At 40.2% G+C, this 19122-nt stretch overlaps 2 protein-coding genes across 6 annotated transcripts; one reads left to right on the top strand and one right to left on the bottom strand.

The window, feature by feature from the left end:
- Nucleotides 1-315: 315 nt before the first annotated feature.
- AIMP2 (aminoacyl tRNA synthetase complex interacting multifunctional protein 2) lies at nucleotides 316-4219 on the bottom strand. Of its 5 annotated transcripts, none has more exons than XM_075719319.1 (4): nucleotides 4082-4219; nucleotides 2082-2288; nucleotides 1342-1573; nucleotides 316-821 (listed from the first exon to the last, which is right to left on the bottom strand). In XM_075719319.1, exons 1-4 carry the CDS (start codon nucleotides 4217-4219, stop codon nucleotides 436-438), a joined length of 963 nt encoding a protein of 320 aa, XP_075575434.1. In that variant the 3' UTR covers nucleotides 316-435. The 5 variants fall into 5 exon arrangements, with proteins under 5 accessions (XP_075575434.1, XP_075575432.1, XP_075575435.1 ...); XM_075719317.1 differs by having other exon boundaries at nucleotides 4088-4219; XM_075719320.1 differs by having other exon boundaries at nucleotides 4106-4219.
- Nucleotides 4220-4599: 380 nt separating this feature from the next.
- Nucleotides 4600-17152, top strand: PMS2 (PMS1 homolog 2, mismatch repair system component). The gene is made up of 15 exons (XM_075719316.1): nucleotides 4600-4619; nucleotides 5063-5202; nucleotides 5786-5872; nucleotides 7020-7122; nucleotides 7869-8052; nucleotides 8543-8710; nucleotides 10099-10196; nucleotides 10971-11070; nucleotides 11350-11434; nucleotides 11915-12067; nucleotides 12933-13845; nucleotides 14704-14871; nucleotides 15369-15469; nucleotides 16395-16564; nucleotides 16931-17152. Exons 1-15 carry the CDS (start codon nucleotides 4600-4602, stop codon nucleotides 17072-17074), a joined length of 2634 nt encoding a protein of 877 aa, XP_075575431.1. The 3' UTR covers nucleotides 17075-17152.
- Nucleotides 17153-19122: the final 1970 nt, after the last annotated feature.

Genomic DNA, 19122 nt, shown 5'->3' with positions numbered 1-19122 from the left:
TCTTTTTTTACATAAAAATATTTCAAAATGTATTTTGAGTTTCCTGTCTGTTCTTTAAAGGTATTCATCTTTTTGTCTTAGTTCAGAAGTCTCCAGTCAACAGAAAGTATTTATGTTGCACTTGGCCTCAGTACAATTTAACTTGTGTAAATAAGCATTTGGGTTGCAGGGAAAAATATAAGGAAAAATTGAAAGTGCAGCTTGTATTTACACAGGACCACTTTAGATACTTTATAATCATTAAACAAACATGCATGTTATGCACCAGTTACAAAAAAAGCAAGGTCACACCCAAAAGGTAGCTGTAATGTTTTTATTAATGTTAGTATTCTGTCCAGCTGTAGTACTTGAATACATCTCAGAAAGGACTCAAACCACTACAGCAGGCATGAAGTGGAATAAGATTAAAATTATACAGTTATGAAGAGTACAGGCTTACTTCAGTAGCTTCATAACAGAGCTGAAAGGTGCCAAGTTCTCACACGACTTCATCCATTTTTGCACATTGGCTGGGGCAGCATTTGCACTACCCGTCTGCTGAAGCGCACACCAGGCAACAATGTCTGCTACGGTGAGTTCATTTCCCACCAACCACAATGTCTTGCCCAGGGCAGCATTCATAGAGCGCAAGACTGCTCCTTTTTCCTTACTGCTGCCTTCTTTTAGCTGGAAGATGGCGGTATCAACCCAGCTGTCAATTAGAGTTGAAGTAACTGCATTGTACTTCTGGCCCAACAGGGAAAAGAGAAATCTAGCGATGTTCCCCTCTCCTTCAATAGGGCACATTGTTTGAATGCTAAACTTCATCTGGGGTTTTGGAACTGAAATTAAGAAAAGAAAGCAAGTGAATGTCGCATAGTAAAGAAGTTAAATGTAATTGTAATTCTATGATGTATTTTATTTGTGATGCAAGCAACACTTCACATTAACCTGATGAACAACTTTCAGTTTTCTTAGTCTAAATACTTAGTCTAAGGCAGGAAACTGGGATAAAGAGATAACTTTTTGCAAACTTCAGCCCAATCTCCCACCTAATTTCTATTCTAGCTAATGTATTTGTAGAAACCAAAAACCACTTCTATAAAAAAAATCCTGTGGGTACAACCAACCACATAAATGCCACATGTATTTTAATAGCAGTAACCACAAACAAGAATCTTCCTCCTCTGTCCCCATCATAGTTCACAGCTATAAAAAGAGCGCAAAAATGTTATCTGCAGCACATATCCATCGTGTGTCAGCACAAGGACAGCAAAGCGTCTGTTGTCAGGGTTTTATAGCACAAGTCTTATTTTCTCACCTATTGTAAAATGTTGATCTACAAGTTAATGTCATTCTTACCATCCTTCCAAATAAGAGTAAAGCCCAACTGATATTCATGACGTGGCTGCTTCTTAGTCTGCTCTCCAAAGCATTTCAAGAGGTTTTCTGGCACACTCTTCACCGATGAATGTGTGTGAACAGCTGATAATATTTTATAGCGTTCACAAAGCAGACTGTGTAGTACTAATAATGACAGTGGAGGCACAGAAGGATTTGCATTGATTACAATATCTTTCAGGGCACCATAATCCTGAATGGAAAGTAAGACACGTTCCACGTCAGACTTTGAAGTAGTGGAGTTTTCATTTGACACCAAAAGGTACATAGTTATTGCATGTGTATATCTGAAATTCTAATGATATTAAAATAATTCAAGTTTGGACATTTAAACCTTGTTTAAACATCTCCTTACTCAACAGTAATATAATTCAAGAACATGACAAGTAAATTCTAGTCCCATCTGAAGCCAAAGTTAAAATTTCCAGTTAGTAAAAAACAAGAAATCAACTGTCATAATTTCAAAATTCACCATTCCAGCTTGGACTTATATCGAAATGAGAATATATAGGATTTAGTATTTAGAAATGTCTGTATCTAGAACCTGGATGCCCAAAATGAAATGGTAGTTGTAGGTTATCCGTAAGAATATGACTTCTATGCTGAGTTCTGAGTGTCCCAGGTTTTAATACCACCCTTTCAACCGCGAAGATCTGAGAGCAAAGAAAGTATCTGTCAGTACATAGCTCAACTAAACTTACCTTTCCAAGCATCAAATCTAAATCTGCTCCATGTGCTGTCAAAGGAGAACATTCATCAGTTTGAATAATATTAGTTACATCAAAGTCAGCATCTGGGGTTTGTATCATCTTTGAGAGACCATCGACAGCACTCTTCAGTTCATACAAGCGTTTTAGAACCTCTTCCTGGCGGGATTCAAGTGCTTGAAGTGACGGGTCAACGTCTTCCTACAGGAGAGGAAAAAACAAGGTCACATAAACGTTCACTCAGCTCACTGTCAAAATTAGTCCACAGCTCACTCGACAATAAGTTTTGAAAGACTTTAAACGCATTCAAATAACCGGAACGTCATGGTCTTATACCTATTAGTTGTCTCTTTTCTTTTGTCTGAATGAATGTGGTGAGATGGGTTATTTAGTCAAATCTCCGAAATCTTCCTGCTTAATGTATTTTTTTAAAACCTAGCTACAGCAAACTCCGTAACGTTGTAAAAAAAATCAGACCACAGCCATGGAAACTTCAAGTTGGCAGTGAAGTGCTGAATTAAAACCTGAAAAACCAAAGTTAGCTTGTCAGGAGGATTCTCTTCAGCCCAGAAGAGCAGACTGATAGTTTGTGTTGATGCCGCCAAACAAGGAAACTTTTTGACAATGCAGGTAGTTAATAAAAGTAAAAAAACCTGCAGGTTTAGATGGATAGTGTATCATATGAAAAAACTCTTTGTAGTCATTCTTTGTTTCAGAGAATATAAGCCATAGAGAAAAAAAGACCTTAGGCTTTGTTACATGTTAATCCCAATGCATCTTTTTGTTATTTCAATTATCTTACAAGTCTCTTGTCTTACAACACCACCTCTTTTAAAAGATGAAAAATATATTCCTGTGGGAGGTTTTAAGTCTACAAACTTACAATAATGTTAAAGAAAAATCTTTATACAGATAATCCGTTTCTAAGCATCCTGAAAAAGGATTAACAAAGCCCAACCCATCAACCAATCTTCCTTCCTCCAGTCTAATGGATAGAGATAACAAGCCAGGTAACCAAGTAAAATCTTGATACCCGCTTACACAATATTCTCAAAGCAAGACATGGAAACACCTCTTAAGTGAGCATTATTTGACTAGTACACAATTTTGTGAAATAAAAACCACTCTCAGAGGACACTGGTAGTTAAAACTTAGATGCCCTCCCATTGGAAGAGCAAAGTAAGCATTCCTGTGAAGTTCTGCCCCAAGTCTACTCCTATTCAGTATCTCCACCAGCAACCTGGGTGAGGGCATAGCAAATACTCACTGAAGAAATGTGATGGCATCAAGCTAAAAATGGCCACAAGCAGCCTGGAAGAATTCAAAGCATTCCTGACACTGGAGAGAGACTGAAATCAACTAGACTAATGTAACAGTTCACATTTTTGCCTTATTTCAGAAAGAAGTAACTGAAGCTAGAAATAGAGGGTGTGCAGCTGGCTAGTTCCTACCCACAGCAGGAAAGCAAACAGACCTGAGCCAGCAGAGTGATGATGCAGCAGGAAGGGACAAGGCCTGCGGGGACAGGCCCGGCCCAAGGCTGGCGAGGCCTCGGCCCGGCAGGGCGCTGCCGTTTGAGAATAAAGAGACGCACAGGAGAGCCCAGGAAAGCCAAGCTGAGAATTACCGAAGGCTTCAGAAATACGACAGGGAAACTGCTGAAAAAGCCGAGCTTATTTAACCCTCGAACGCGCCACAGATAAGCGAGGAGGAAGCAGCGCCCGCCTGTGCTACCGCACCCTCCTGCGGGCTGCGGCGGGTGGGCCGCGGGCCCGGCCCCCGCCAGCTCCCCGGCGCCGGAGGCTTCCCCCAGCCCCCGAAGGCACGCCCCGTCCGGAGCGAACACCGGCCCAGCGCGGCCGCAGCCGGGCCCGCCAGGCTCCTCGGCAGCGCGGCCCCGGGCGGCTGCCCGCGGCCGAGACCGCCGGGGCGAGCACCGCGGGCCGCGGCCTGAGGAAGCCTTCGCCAGGCGGGCCCACCCGCCGCTCCCTCGCCCCTACCTGCGGCGGCGGCGACGCGGCGGGCGAGGGGCGGCAGTGCAGGTTGGGCAGGCGGTACATGCAGGTGGGCAGCTGCCCCGCCAGCACCTCCCCGCCCACCCGGTGGAAGGGCCTCACCCTGTACATCGGCATGGCGGCGCCCTCCCGCGCAGCGCGCCCGCCTCCGGCCCGCCGGCGGGCCCGCCCGCCCCCTGCGCCCATTGGGCCAGGCGGAGCACGGCGCCTTACTGACTCAGCCGCGACCCAATGCACGCTGGCGGCTGTCGCACCGCCTCCTTGTCTTCTTCCTATTGGCCAGCGTGAGCTATTGGTTTGTTAAGCGAGTCTCCATAGGGCAAAAGGTGCAGCAGCCAGTTCTGATTGGATAGTCCCATTGACCAATTGGTGTTAAGGGAGCTGAAACTTCGTTTCGGAATGGCGGGCTCTTTTCTCCAGCTACCAATGACTGGGCGGGGGCGGAGCCTACGGGAAGGGGTCCCTGAGGAGGGTACGGCGCGGCCCGCTGGGTCCCGATGGAGGTGGCTGCGCCCTGGTGAGCGCCTGCCCTGGGCGGGAGCGGGCCCCTGCCCTGCCCTGCCCTGCCCTGCTCTGCCCTTGCCTGCGGCGGGGGGGGCCCGCCCCTCGCTCGCACTCCCCTGCCCAGGCCGCCTCTCCTCACGGGAGGCTCAGGGCCTCGCTCCCCCGCAGCGCGCCTTGCCCTGGCCGCTGGCGCAGTTGCGGCCTCCTCGGCCGCCGCTGGCTTCTCAGTTCCCGCCTCCCCTCCCGACTTGCTCGGGGAAGCCTGTGGAGCTTCTCGGGCGCTCCGCGTTTGGATGCGGCCGCTCGGGGTATCGGTGTTTTATTTTACCCCCCGTCTCGCCCTTGGGTGCCGGTTGCCCTCGCTTGAGAGGAACGGACGAGCTTGGCGTGGCGAGGCGAGCCTTCATCGCCTGTTTTACACTCGCATATTTTTTCCTGTTCCTCCTCTCTTTCAAGCCTGCAGCCTGCCAAAGCCATCAAGCCCATCGACCATAAGTCCGTTCATCGGATCTGTTCGGGACAGGTTGTGCTGAATCTTGGCACTGCCGTGAAAGAGTTGGTGGAAAACAGCCTGGATGCTGGAGCTACCAACATTGGTAACCTTTTCATCGTAATTTCGTAAAATTTCATAGACTTTTGAAGTACTACTTTTTACTCAAAACAGAGTGCATATCAACAAATCTGTGCAGATACTTTCTCTTTGGGCCGAGCATGTTCGTGGTGATTCTGCACCTCTGATAAATACAGCATTTTAATTCCCAGGCTCCAGCTGGGCTCCTAGAAGCATGTGATTTTGTCTGTGTTATTTGTAGCCCTTTTTGCAGCTAAATCAGGTATGTGGCCTATACAGCAGCAGTGATTAGACTCTGCTAGCTGGTGGCCTCAAGCTAGCAGACGGTTAAGGCAGGGTTGCAGTTTCCAGAGCTGCCAGGATGATAGCTGTTGTAACTGGGAAAACTTCTGTTCAGGCAAAAGTGCAATGAAGCTGAACTATCTGCAAGTACAGGCTGGTTTGCATTAGGTTGCCCTGACTTTTGACAGCTATGAGGATTCTTTTTTTGTTGTTCAGACTTGACATGGAAAGCCATTATCTGGTAAAGTTACTTCAAGTACAAAATTAATACTGAATGCTGTGTATGAACATACAGAATTAAACGACTTTATGACTCAATTTTGTAGATATAAAACTTAAAGATCATGGGGCAGAACTGATAGAGGTGTCAGATAATGGAGGTGGAGTGGAAGAGGAAAACTTTGAAGGCTTGAGTAAGTTGAACCTTTTTCATAATTTATATTTGGACATTTTGAAAGCGTATCAGTGGGAAAGCTACTTTTGTTAAACAGATTTTGTGAGTTTAATAATTTTTAATGGATACTTGGCTTTTACATAATATGTGCATGACCTGCAAGACTTGGGCAAAACTAGACTGGACTTCTGTAATGCTATTGTGGTTATAGTTTTTGTAGCTCAGAAGTAGTCTTTGATTTGACTGCTTATTTAAGTGGAACAAAGAATAGAAATAATTATAGAAGAGAAAGTCCTATAAATGTTCATTTAGATTCATTCATGTTGAGTCATCAGTCATTGTTGAAGGAATTGAGCTTTGTGAAAGTGGCTGGTTTTGAGAGGTGAATTATAAACTTGAATATTTGCTGAAAGTGAACTGACATCGCATGTCTGACTCAAATTTTCCATTTGCTAGTTTTAAATTGCATGAAATGGGAACAGAAGCAATATTGTGTGATAAATGTAACTACTGTATGATAAATGTAACTAGCCATTGCAACAGAAATACCCGCATTTCTTTTTCCATATAAAGGCTAGGGATCTCTTTCACCGTAAGTTATTACTCAGTAACTTTGTGTGTTCACAGTATGTGCATGGTTCATCAGAAACTCTTTCTCCTACTGTTCCAGGACAGCAAAGGTTCAGGGGTGCTGCTACTAACTCACTTTGTTACCTGGTGACTGGTGCTGTACTGATGGTGTACCTTGAGTCCTCCTCAGCTGTTGTCATGGTGGAATAGCTTATGCCTGTCCGCTATATACCATGCACAGCACAGCACTGCAGTTGTTTTCTTGCAGGGCAAAATCTGTGACAGGTACATCAGTAGCAGAGGCAGGTATTGTGTACTGCTCCAAGGCATCTTGTAATGCATATGCCAATAGCGCTGTATGAATTTGGGGTGTTAAGTATGGAATAACAGGTGTATCTGAAGATTTTAAAGAAATCTTGCTTATAGGAAAAGGGGAAAGGAAACATTAAGTATTTAATCATTTTGTCTGCAATAATTATGTAAAATACAATGAATAATGCAGAAGTTTATTTGCTTCTTGATATGCATGCAAAATTTGCTTGTATAGACCAGTGTCACTTTGAAGTGAAATATGTATTTTAAATATCTTTTTCCAGCTCTGAAACATTATACATCAAAGATACAAGATTTTTCTGATCTAGTACATGTTGAAACATTTGGATTTCGAGGTGAAGCTCTGAGTTCACTGTGTGCATTAAGGTATTAATATTAAACTTCTTATTAGTAGAAAGTTACTATATGCACAAAAATAACTGAAGCCAACTTTTCAGTTTGCCATTATTGATAAAATGAGGCTTTGGAAACTTCCAGTTCCTTAATGTGAGGTCAATTTTGAGCAGTAGGTTGCATGACATCCTGAGTCCTTTCCAACCAAAATCAGTCTATGATTCTAACCATGTGAAATTATTCTATGATTCTAAGCACCTGACTGGTCCTTTTATGTACAAAATTCAGTGTTACTTAAGTATGCAAATCTTTGCAGGATGGAACTATGTACTTGCATAAGTGTTTGATCCTCTGATGTAAAGCACTATAATATCCAAATGCTGTGTTTGCTAGGCTCCAACTCATTAAAACTGTATTTAAACTCCTCCCAGACAAACTATACATTTGATATAGCACAGCTTTTGTACGCAGTTCTGTGCATCAAGAATATTCTGCTGCTGTGTGTTAGTACGAGGAATGTAGCATCCACCAAAACCAGACATTAACATTGCATTTTATAGGAGAAGAATGAAAGGGGGATACAAATAAAAATGTTTGCGTTGTAGCTAGGAAAATGTTACACTATTCTTCAGGTATGTTTTTAGTTGTTTGTGGTGAGGAGTTAATTTTAATTAAATGACTAGTATTGATGTAGTTTCTATGCCTGATTAGGTCATGAGGAATGGATAAGAAAAGATAGTGCTCAGTGAGTAATCCTGTTGCCTCTTTTCTTTCATTAGTGATGTTACCATTTTTACCTGTCATAAGTCTGCAAAGGTTGGGACTCGTTTGGTATTTGATCACAATGGCAAAATTACTCAGAAAACTCCTTTTCCACGACAACAAGGAACAACTGTTAACATACAGCAGTTATTTTATACTTTGCCGGTGCGGCATAAGGAATTTCAAAGAAATATTAAAAAGGTAGGTTAGATCAGAAATTATTAATTCAAAGGAGTGTCATACCCCAGAATTATACAACTGCTGAATGATACTCAGTTGTCCATAGAATACATTGATTATGTCAGACTATTTCATGCATGTCTTACATCTTCATCAAATAAGAAAACAGTCTTCCTGTATGCTTTCCTCTTCTGTTTTGCAATGATTGGTTTTAAAGTTGCATTCTGAAATTTTCAGATTTTGAAAAGAATCAATATCATGATCACTTTTGTGTATTTTAAAATCGGGGACTGCTGTGTTATGACTAAATATCAATCTTGTAAACATGCTGTTTGTTTTTGAAGACACTATTTTTCACTTTTTTTTTTTAATTTAGTTTGTAAAGAGTTAAAAAAACATTAAACACTCCCCCCTTTTCTGTTACCTGCAAATATTGAATGTTTTGTTTATACATTTTTGTTTTAAAAAGAGACATTTCATACAAATGTGAACTTTCTTTTTTCTTTAATAGGAATATGCAAAAATGGTCCAGGTATTGCAGGCATACTGTATTGTTTCAAAAGGAGTGCGGATTAACTGCACTAACCAGGTTGGCCAAGGGAAAAAAACCTCTGTGGTATCCACTGCTGGAAGTCCTAGTTTAAAGGAAAACATTGGAGCAGTATTTGGGCAAAAACAGGTATTACTTGTATTATTGAAAAGAGAGATAATATAGCTGTATACAGAGATTTTTAGTGTTTAATAAATAGAGGGGATGGAGGAAACCCTTAAAAACTGTAAGAGGGTGGCGCATGTGTTGACTTCTAGCACACCCTACAGGTTGAAAAAGGAGAAACAGTGCATCCTCCAAAAGGAGAAACAGTGCATCCTCCACGGATTCCCGTAAAGTTTCTAAATCTGCTTAGAGATGTTTTGATGGAAAAGAAATGATTTAGGAGTTAGGGTTACTCCTTAATATCTCTCTGAAGCCAGTTTTATGAGCTGTTGTGCCAGCAAGCCTCTGAAGGTTTGTGGTTTTGAAAAACTGTGAGCACCAAGGTCTGTATGTCACAAGAACAAGCAATTTAAAAAATCCTGAAAATGGGGTGATGTGAAAGTCTTAATTGGGGAACAGAAAACTGAGGTGTTTCTAGCTTTTGCAACCTCTTCCTGTGAAACTAAGTTTCATTAGTGTTCTGGTTAACCTTTAAATGGGATTGCAGTCAGCCCCTGTAGAGTTGTGGACTGTGATGCTTTCTAAATAATAGCCATAAAAATAATTGTTATCCTCTAGAAGAAAGCAAAGATGAAAAAAAGCATAAACCCAGCCTTCCTACAGCTGTATATTACAACCATCAGGAATATTGAGTGGTTGATAGCTGCTGGTGCACACAGTGCCTGTGTAGAGATTTCAAAGCCTGTTCATGCTGTGGCTGGAAGTCTAGATGAAAGAGGTAACTTTGTCTTGCCACATAGCAACAAGCATAGCTGAAAATTCACTGTTATCTGAATAGAATATTTAGCTTATAGCCTGCTTTTATAATATCAAATACTTAAATGTAAAATCAGCAGAAAATGCTCTAATGACAGAAGAATAATAGTGGCATGACTGGGAAAATGTTTGTGGTAAACATACCTGTACTGAGGCAGCTTGTGATTCAAATAACATGTCTTTTCTAATAGTTTTATTGTTCTTTCAAAAGAGACTTCTATTACTCTTTTTGCCTTTTCTTTTTGCATACAACTTGATTAGGTCATATGTATGTAGCTGGAGAGTCCAAATTGTGTCAATCATTTTGTTGTTCTGTCTACGTACATTTTAAAGTAAGGGTCTGTGAAATAATTAAGGCAAAAGTAGTGATATCAAAGGATGAGAACAGCCATTCATTAGGGCATTGTTTCTGTTTCTCAGGAAGTAGTGCTACTGTCTTCTAGTAGGTTTGGGTATTTTAAGTATTTGACTTGGTCAGCCAACTTGTAAAAAACCCACCACTTTATCAAATAGATTTTAAGGCTAATAAATAACAGTAGAATAGAAGGAAAAAATCTACACGTTTAATGTTTCATTTCCTCTTTTTTTTTTTTCAGTTGCAGAGCCTCATGCCTTTTGTTCAGCTACCTCCTAAAGAAGCTGTTTGTGAAGAATATGGACTCAACGCTACTGACATGCCACAAAATCTTTATAGGTAGTTAGAAAAGTACAAACCACTGTTGCAAGTGGCATTTTACCATAAGCCAAAATTAAAAAAAAAAAAACCAAAACAAAAGAGCAGAGAGTGGTGATTAATAGTAACAGCATAGTAGGTGCTAGCATACAGTTTGGGAAAGACCATCACTTTATTTAAAAAGTTAATTCAGGACTAAGATGTTGCTAGTCAGATGAGCGGGAAGAGCAAAACTACTATTCCTTGTGTCCTAGTTAGTTATATATTACTGTAATCTTCTGCTGAATGTCACCTTTGTCAGTGCTCTGAGTAATTGGATGGATGAATTGTATCTGTTGTTTATACCTGTATTTCTTCAGTAGTGTTACTGAGAAATGGTATGAGATGAATGTGAATCTTTGGTGTAAGTAAATTACCCTTTACTTTCTTAAAGTGTACTTTTTTTATCTCTCACTATACATGAGATCGGCAAATAGATGCATCAATATCTGACCAATGACAGTTCACAAATGACTTCTCTTCTGCTTTCAGAGCAGAAAAATTACAAATGCCACTTCTTTTGAAATCAGAGCAAGGTACTTTTTCAACTGTCTGATGCCTTTTTGGAGCTGAACGTGTAGCCTTGGTCAGATAAGGAACTGGGAAAGGAAATATGTATACATATTTACTGATGCTGTATAATAGTGTTTCTTTTAGCCCCTTATAAAATATTCTTCCATTAAATATGCTCAGAGTCAGAAAAATTTCTTTTGCTCTGCTCCTCCATTTTACCTTACTTATATTCTTTTTCAACAGTATTACAGGCTTCATTTCTCGTTGTGATCATGGTGTTGGGAGGAGTACAACAGACAGACAGTTTTTCTTTATCAACCAACGTCCATGTGATCCAGCAAAGGTGAAGTTGTTATTTTTCTAACATCACCAGCACTAACTTGTTCGATATTTTCTGAAAACCACTGGATTAGTAGCTGATATGCATATTTGTGGCTTGATGCTGCAAGTTCCTTTGTCTCGCGTTTTTGTCTTCATTGTGTCCATTCGCGTGAACAAAAGCTCAATCATACAATATATGATTTAATACATTAATTGTTTTGAATGGGGTTAAATAACACATACTGGTGGGAAATAGAAGATAATAGTACTAACATATATTGTTTTTTTACCTTCTCTGCAGGTTGTCAAGCTTGTGAATGAAGTTTATCACTTATATAATAAACATCAGTATCCATTTGTTGTCCTTAACATTTGTGTGGATTCTGGTAAGTTATGAATAATTTTCAGTAACTTCTGTAAAGGCTATAACTTCATTGAAGAATAAATTGTATTTATTTAGAGAATAATGTAACTTTTATCTGTATGAATTCCTGCACTGTGGTGATTTTTTTCATCTGCAGTTGGTGAAGTAGAGGGAGGGTCTAGCGGTGGTTCCACTTCTTTTTCCCCCTCAACTTTTTCTAGTAACTTCTTATCTCAATGAGAAAAAGGCAGTCTTGTCGTTAGCTTAAATACAAGAAAACTCGTATCATGTTATTGAACAGAATTAGCTTCTGGTTTGTTTGCTGGAATGTTGCGTAAGTTAAAAGTTTAATTTGCAGACATACTGTGAATGCTAACTGTTGCTTTGGTTTTAATCCTGTGAAATAAAAATGCAGGGTGAAAGGGCAGAAAACTTTGATCCAAGGGTGCAAATTTTTTTTTATTTTTCATTTATAATGAGATTGTTTTTCTTTTCTGTGTAGAGTGTGTTGACATCAATGTAACTCCAGACAAAAGGCAAATTTTACTTCAGGAGGAAAAGCTTTTATTAGCAATTTTAAAAACTTCTTTGATAGAGATGTTTGGTAGTGATGTTAACAAACTGAATGTCAATCAGAAACTTCTGGACATTGCAGGTAGGACACAAATCTTGAACATTTTGTGTTACGATATATGGTAGAGAACTGAAAATGGAATAATGTGTTTTTAAAAACCCAAAGAAGTAGTGAAAAAAATGTCTGACTTAATTTATATACCTTTCAGGGCAGATTTTTCATGTATTACTTACACTGAAAGATTGTAATTGACGTCAAATAATAAAGGAGTACCCTAAGTTACTAAGTGATTTACAGTCAACTACAAAAATTGCTGATTCTCTTGTGACTTTCAAAATTGCTTTTCTGTGTTAACACCACCTCATCCCCCTCATTTCTTTCAACAGAACCCCTTCTAATTCCCTTTTTTACTGAGGTATAGAATCAGTTGTATCCTGATTCTTACTGTTAATTTAAATTAATCTTTAGTAAAATATATGTTGGACTCACAATCTGAGAGGTTGGAGGTTGAAGTCCTCTAATTATCTACAAATCACGTACACTACAAGTATCTATCGTGCCAGCTCCTTAACACCTTGCCAAACAACTTTTATAGTGACCATTAAAGTGTAAGAGCAATTCATTTTTCATTGTCACTCAGTCATTAAACTCTTTTGATAATATAAATAAATGTGCTGATTGGTCTGATTGCTGTTTCAGTTTAAAAAGAGATTACAAATTAATTCACACAAGTACCATTAAGTTTCTTAAAGACGTAACTGCTCGTCTGTCTGATGCTAATGCATTTCAGCCACATACTCAGCCATTGTCTGAAGCTTAAGGGCTCCTTTGAGGAGTTTGCTGTGTTTCTACATCTCTCTTAATTTCCTTTACTAAAGCACGTCATTTAATTCATGTTTCCAGCTAACTTAGAATCTTGACATATTCTGTGTTCTGGTTTTATTAGGCAACTTGAAGAAGACACTTCCTGAAGAGACAGAAAAGCCTCAGGTAGAAATGGTGCCTGACTCTGAGACTGAAAATCCAAGTGATGAAGGAAAAAGAATAATGACTCTTGCCAGATTAAGGGAGTCATTCTCTCTCCATCAAACGACAGAGAGTCATTTTCAAAGCCCTAAAAAGGTAAAACAGCAGCACAGCTCCCCTAGACAAATGTCACTTGATTCAACTTTGAGTACTGTAAAGACTCAAAAGGCTGTTTTGAGTAAGGAGTCTGAGAGTCGTCATAAGATGGACTCAAATATATCAATTCCAAGCAGATATTTGCGAAAATTAGAAGATAATGCTGATTCTGGATTCTGTAGCACTTCTGAGTCAGATGCTGGATGTAGTACACCAGAAGCTGGGAGCTCCGTCAAGAGTGAAGGTGTGATTAATCCTCCTGAAGAAGAATTCTGTAGCTCAGAAGAAAAACTTCAAAATGAATGTCTTAAAACTCTTGGATGTAGTGAGAAATCATTGGAATGTGATGTTCAGGTCTTGGGCACTGAATGTAAGTTAAATCAAGTGAATGACTGGACTAATCAAAATCAGTTATCTCAAGAAGCCAATAGTTCTTCCCCAAGAGTAAAATGTTTTAAAAGCAGAAGCTTTAAAAGTGAAGCAGATGACATCAAGGCAGGTAAATGTCCTGAAGTGAAGAATACTAGGAACTGTATGCCAAGCATTGATGTACTGGTGGAAGTTAAAAAGAAAACTGTGCCACTTGAATTCTCTATGAAGGTTTTAGCAGAAAAGGTAAAAAAAGTAATACAGCAACAACAGAAAAGTACAGAAACACAAAATTACAGAAGATTTAAAGCAAAAATTAGTCCTGGAGAAAATAAAGTAGCAGAAGATGAATTAAGAAAAGAGATCAGGTATTTTCACCTTCTTAACATGTTGTATTCATCAATTAATAAAAATAGTTAAGGAAAAATATAAGACCTGTCTTGGGGGGTGGGCAGGAAGCTTACATCTACCTGTTAGTTTGGGATATATCTTTTATTTAACTTACGCCATTAAAATGTCCATTTGACAAGTTATTTTATCTGACAAAGCAGCTGTGAACTAGGTGCAAATGGAATATGGAAAAAAGACACTAAAAAGGTGGCCACAAACACCATACATTTGGCGTAGTTCAGACTTGTAAATTTGCAGTGTAGTCAGAGAAACACCAAATGTCATGACAGAGAAGGACACTCTGGAAAGACTCCATAACTCATATTTCTTCCTCATGTGAATTTGAAATTTGGTGAGACGTGGCTGTGAAAATAAGTTACATTCAGGTGGTCACTGGGCAGCAAAAGTGTATGATTCATTAATTTTGGATTAAATAAAAGTGTTAGGAAAGCCTTCTAATTGTGAAAAAAGGGCAAGTATGTCAGCTGCCTTACTTCAAAACCATGATGCTGCCTTCAGTGTTACTCATTTGGACCATCACCATATTACCCACTTCTAATTTTATTATCACCAGTGGCTGTATTTAAAATGGGAGAATCCTGAACGAGTCCTGTCTTAATGATGGACTGTGTTCTGCTGGAAAGGGTCTTGTCAGTCAGTGGCAGATTCCAGATAACTGTACTTTTCCACATTCATATGCTGCCTAAATGAGATTTTTAAACTTTTTTTAAATGTAAAGTGTGTTCTGCAGGGGAGAGAAATATGTTTTTAAGTTTTACAGTCTAATATGATAACTGAGGTGTAATTTATAATCTGTTCATCTTTTCTATATACAGTAAAGAAATGTTTGCAAAAATGGAAATCATTGGCCAATTCAATTTAGGGTTTATAATAGCAAAGTTGAATTCTGATCTTTTCATAATTGACCAACATGCTACTGATGAGAAATACAACTTTGAGATGTTACAACAACACACTGTTCTTCAAGGTCAGAAGCTGATAGTGTAAGTATTTTCAGTGTTTTAACAATAATAATTTTTCAGTTTAATTCAATGTTTCAGAGGGGTATTTATGATTATATTTATGTAGCATTTTGCACATTGAAAATACTTATGACAAAAGTTGTTTTTATATTCTGTGTTTCAAAGAGTCAATCTTCACATGAAAAATAAATTCCACAGATACAGTCATAGCTATGCAGCGAGTCAGTGGTCAAACAGATTTCACAGTGGGCTTACCTGGCAACCCCCAGTTTGGTAAGCGTGGTCATGCAACGAGGATATTGGAGACTGCTAGTGCAACAGGGAGTGCTGCCCAACCAACTCTGCTGAGTAACACTTGGAAGTGATCTGTTCAGCAGTGAGATTTTTTTTTAACAAAGTGAAGTAAAATGTTTTAATTGGAGAGCTCTGTCTTAGTATCTCTAGATTGCTTCTGAAACCTATCTTAAGTGGTCTGCACTATGTATCTATGCAATACCATGTTTTTATCTCTCTTTCAGGCCTCAAAATCTCAATTTAACAGCTGTTAATGAAACTGTATTGATTGAAAACCTGGAAATATTCAGAAAAAATGGGTTTGATTTTGTCATAAATGAAAATGGTGAGTTTGGGACAGAATTGCTAGAAGTAAAAAAGTTCAACGGTTTAATCTTATTTATTATGAAAAAATCCCTTTTGGTAGCTATCAGAAACTTTGAAATAATATCTATTACAGTATATGGTTTGTTTGGTTTTTAAGACTTACGATTCTGTGGTCTCTTTGGACTATTTAACAGAACACTGTAGAGTATTCATCTCACCAGCATTTTACAGAAGTTTCTGAAGACTCTTTGGAGTCACTGTTTGCCTATATGACTGGATGTGTATTTTCTGGATGTGTTACATTAAAATCCTTTTGTTTTATTAGTACAGTTGCTGGTCCCAGTAGGGTTAGATGCAGACAAATCATAAGTTTAGAAATTTTAAATTAATAGATACCATTGGTAAATAAAGTTCTTTTGTTTTCCTTATGCCTTTAGCATTGACTTGCTATGTACTTTTGAGCAAATTGCATAACCTGCAAGCTCCTTACTGTTTTCGTTTATAGAGCAAGGGTAATGGAAGTGCTACCACTTTGGGAAGTCACTACAGATTTTTTCCCATATTCTTCATTCCAGAATCTCCAGTTTTTGTCTAAAATGCTATTAATTACCAATCTCTTACCAACAAAAATCCTTAATTGTTTTGTAGTCACATAACCTCAAAATAGCTTCATAAACCATTTGTTCTTTGGAATTGAAGGGTTTGTCATAAATTAGATCTATCTGCTTTGAAGTTTGCAAGCAATTCTCTTATTAATGTTAAAAGGATATCTGCCATAGTTACCGCTTTGGTTAGTTAATAACATCCATCAAAAGACTAAGTTTAAACTTTAGCATATATGCAGATTGCATCATATTAATGTATTAGTTTTTCAATTTTTCTCTTGAGAAAAAGTAATTTCCTATAGTGCTCTGTTTCTTTATTAATAATTGCAAATCTTTCAGCTCCTGTAACTCAAAGAGTTAAATTGGTATCGTTGCCAACAAGCAAAAACTGGACTTTTGGGCCACAAGACATAGATGAGCTGATCTTCATGTTAAGTGACTGCCCTGGAGTCATGTGTAGGCCCTCCAGGGTCAGACAGATGTTTGCTTCTCGAGCTTGCAGAAAGTCTGTAAGTACAGCGCGTGACGCTTGTTTTCGAGTAAATACCATATTTTCTTTTTTATTATAGGTGGCTGCATCTATATATATTGCAGGGGAAGCTGATTTACTATTGACAACAGCTAATATCCTTCATTTTGTTCCTTGTGTTTTTGTCTAGTGTAACTTGGGAAATGTTTCTGGTAGTTCTTTATTTTGTTTCAAACTAGTGCCCTTACAAACAGCTGTATTTTGTCTTCTCTTCATCTTGTCTTTCTGCTTCTAATGCCTTGCACAGTGTCTTTTGGCTTTAGTAGCTGAAGTACTGCTCTTATCAGTGTCAGTTGTCAATATGGAGAAAGAGAAGAATAATGGGTTTTTTTGTCTTTACTTGCAGGTGATGATTGGAACTGCACTGAATGTGCAGGAAATGAGAAAACTGATCACCCATATGGGTGAGATTGAGCACCCCTGGAACTGTCCCCATGGAAGGCCTACTATGAGACACATAGTCAGTTTAGACTTGATTTCACCAGAATAAGTCAGTTTCTGTTTATTAACATTTTCGCTTTTAATTCTCAGTGATCTGTTGAGCTTTTATCATGACTCTTCGAGTAAAAAAAATTTAGCCAGTCTTCAAATCTGAAGACAATAATCCTTGAAAGCATTCAGCAAGGTTTCATTGTTATCTTATCACGTCAACAATATCGACATACTGGAATTCATGTGTAAATAACACTTATTTTATTGTGATTTACTGTGTGTATTCTTTATTTTTGCAATCAAGACTTTTAAAAAATAAATGTTTATATATAAAGATCAAGAGTGGGTGAACCTCATTTATAGCAAATACAGTGATTCTTAAGTGGAATGTGAATTTAAGCCTCCAGTAATGCTATAAAACAAACATTAACTTTTTATGTTTGTCCATCCTGTATATGATAATTTTAAAGAAAATGTTAATGATATACAAGGGAAAATACTTTTTTTTTTTTTTTTTTTTTACTGATACTAAAGCTGGGTTTGATTAGAGAATTACTTCAGGCATTAATATTGCATTTAATGATTAATTTACTGGCATCCATGTTTAATGCTTGAATAGAAAAATTCATCTGGCATATTTACTTTGAATTAGCATTGTTCCCATCCATATTCCAAACACTTTTTTTCAAGAACAGGGATTCCTTCTCTGAGAATGAATGGAAAAAAGCTGTCTCCCAGGCACTGCCGATCAGCACAGGCCAAATTCTGTCTCGGCAGAATCAAAGTAGTTAGAAAAGTGTCTTTTTGAATGACAAAGCCATTAAAACAAATAGCTAAGCTCTTCCATTTCTGTCGGACCAAGATTTGACCTAAGAAATGTTCGGGTTTACTGCTGCCTTTCCCTTGGCACCTCCCTTCACCGCTGAGGGGGCGGAGCGGCGCTGCTGCTGCTGCTGGCGCTGCTGCTGCTGCTGGCGCTGCTGCTGCTGCTGGCGCTGCTGCTGCTGCTGGCGCTGCTGCTGCTGCTGGCGCCGCTGCCCCGCGCCGCGCGGCCGGTGCGCTGGGCGCCCCCAGGCGGCGGATGCGCGCTGTCCGTGACTGCCACGCGTGTGGGCGTGCGTGGGCCGAGCGCCAGGAGTGAATTGTCTGTGTTCGGTGTGGAGCACGTGCAACGTCTGGTATTTTCCACCCACGATTTCTCTGTATTAAAATGAACGCGGACACGGCCGTTTTCCCCCCCCGTCCTGTGTAATGCAGAATTACTCTCCTGGCCGAAGGACGGCCCCCCCCGCCGGGGCGGGCTAGCCTGGCTACTGCCGCAGTGCCCTCGGCGGGGCCACGGGGAGTCGCCTCCCCGGAGGCCGCGGCGGGCCCCGGCTGGGTGCCGCCGTGCGGTTGCTATGGTTACGGCAGCCCTCGCCGCACTGCGGCTGCGCGGCGCGGGGCCGGCGGCGGCGGCGGCAGCTGTGAGGCGCAGGGCGGCGGCCCGGGGCGGCGGCGGGCTCCCGGCTCTGGCGGCGCGGCGCTGCGGGCGGGAGGGGCTGCCCTGCCGCCCCTCGCGCTCCCACTCGGGCCCTTCGTGCGATTGCTCTGATACTGTAACTGCCCGAGTGGGACGAGGCGCTGGCTGGAAGCGAGCGGCGGTGAGAAGATGGCGGTTGCTTGAGGCGGTCCCTGTCGGCCCTCGCCACTGCAGCACGCGGGTCTGGGTCGTGTGTTAGAAAGCAGTGATCGGCAGTCTGTGAAGTGCATGGGAATTGTGATTACAGCCGTTCAAGCGGTGCTGTAACCTTCAAGTAGCTCTTCACTAGCAAAGTAGCTTGAGTTTTATAAGCTATAGTTACTCTGTGTTGTGGTTCAATCCGCAACTCATAACTTTGAAAGCGAGTTAATAATACTAGTGCAGCTATAACTTTCAACAAGCTCAGCAAACTCTTACCTTTGAGAAATGGTTTTCAGCTTTTCCACGTGATTAAATCTTAGACACCTAAAAATCTCCTAGTAAAGATGGAGACCTCTGTGTAGCAAAAGTAAGTGTATTGACAACACCTCTGTTGTGGTGGTTTTGATGGAGTTCTTAAAGGTAATTCACAGACATTGCTTCCT

This window comes from Pelecanus crispus, chromosome 11, assembly GCF_030463565.1.
Source record: "Pelecanus crispus isolate bPelCri1 chromosome 11, bPelCri1.pri, whole genome shotgun sequence".
NCBI lineage: Eukaryota > Metazoa > Chordata > Aves > Pelecaniformes > Pelecanidae > Pelecanus > Pelecanus crispus.
The sequence above is the reverse complement of the archived record's forward strand: the minus strand, read 5'-3'. Positions and strand labels throughout refer to the sequence as shown.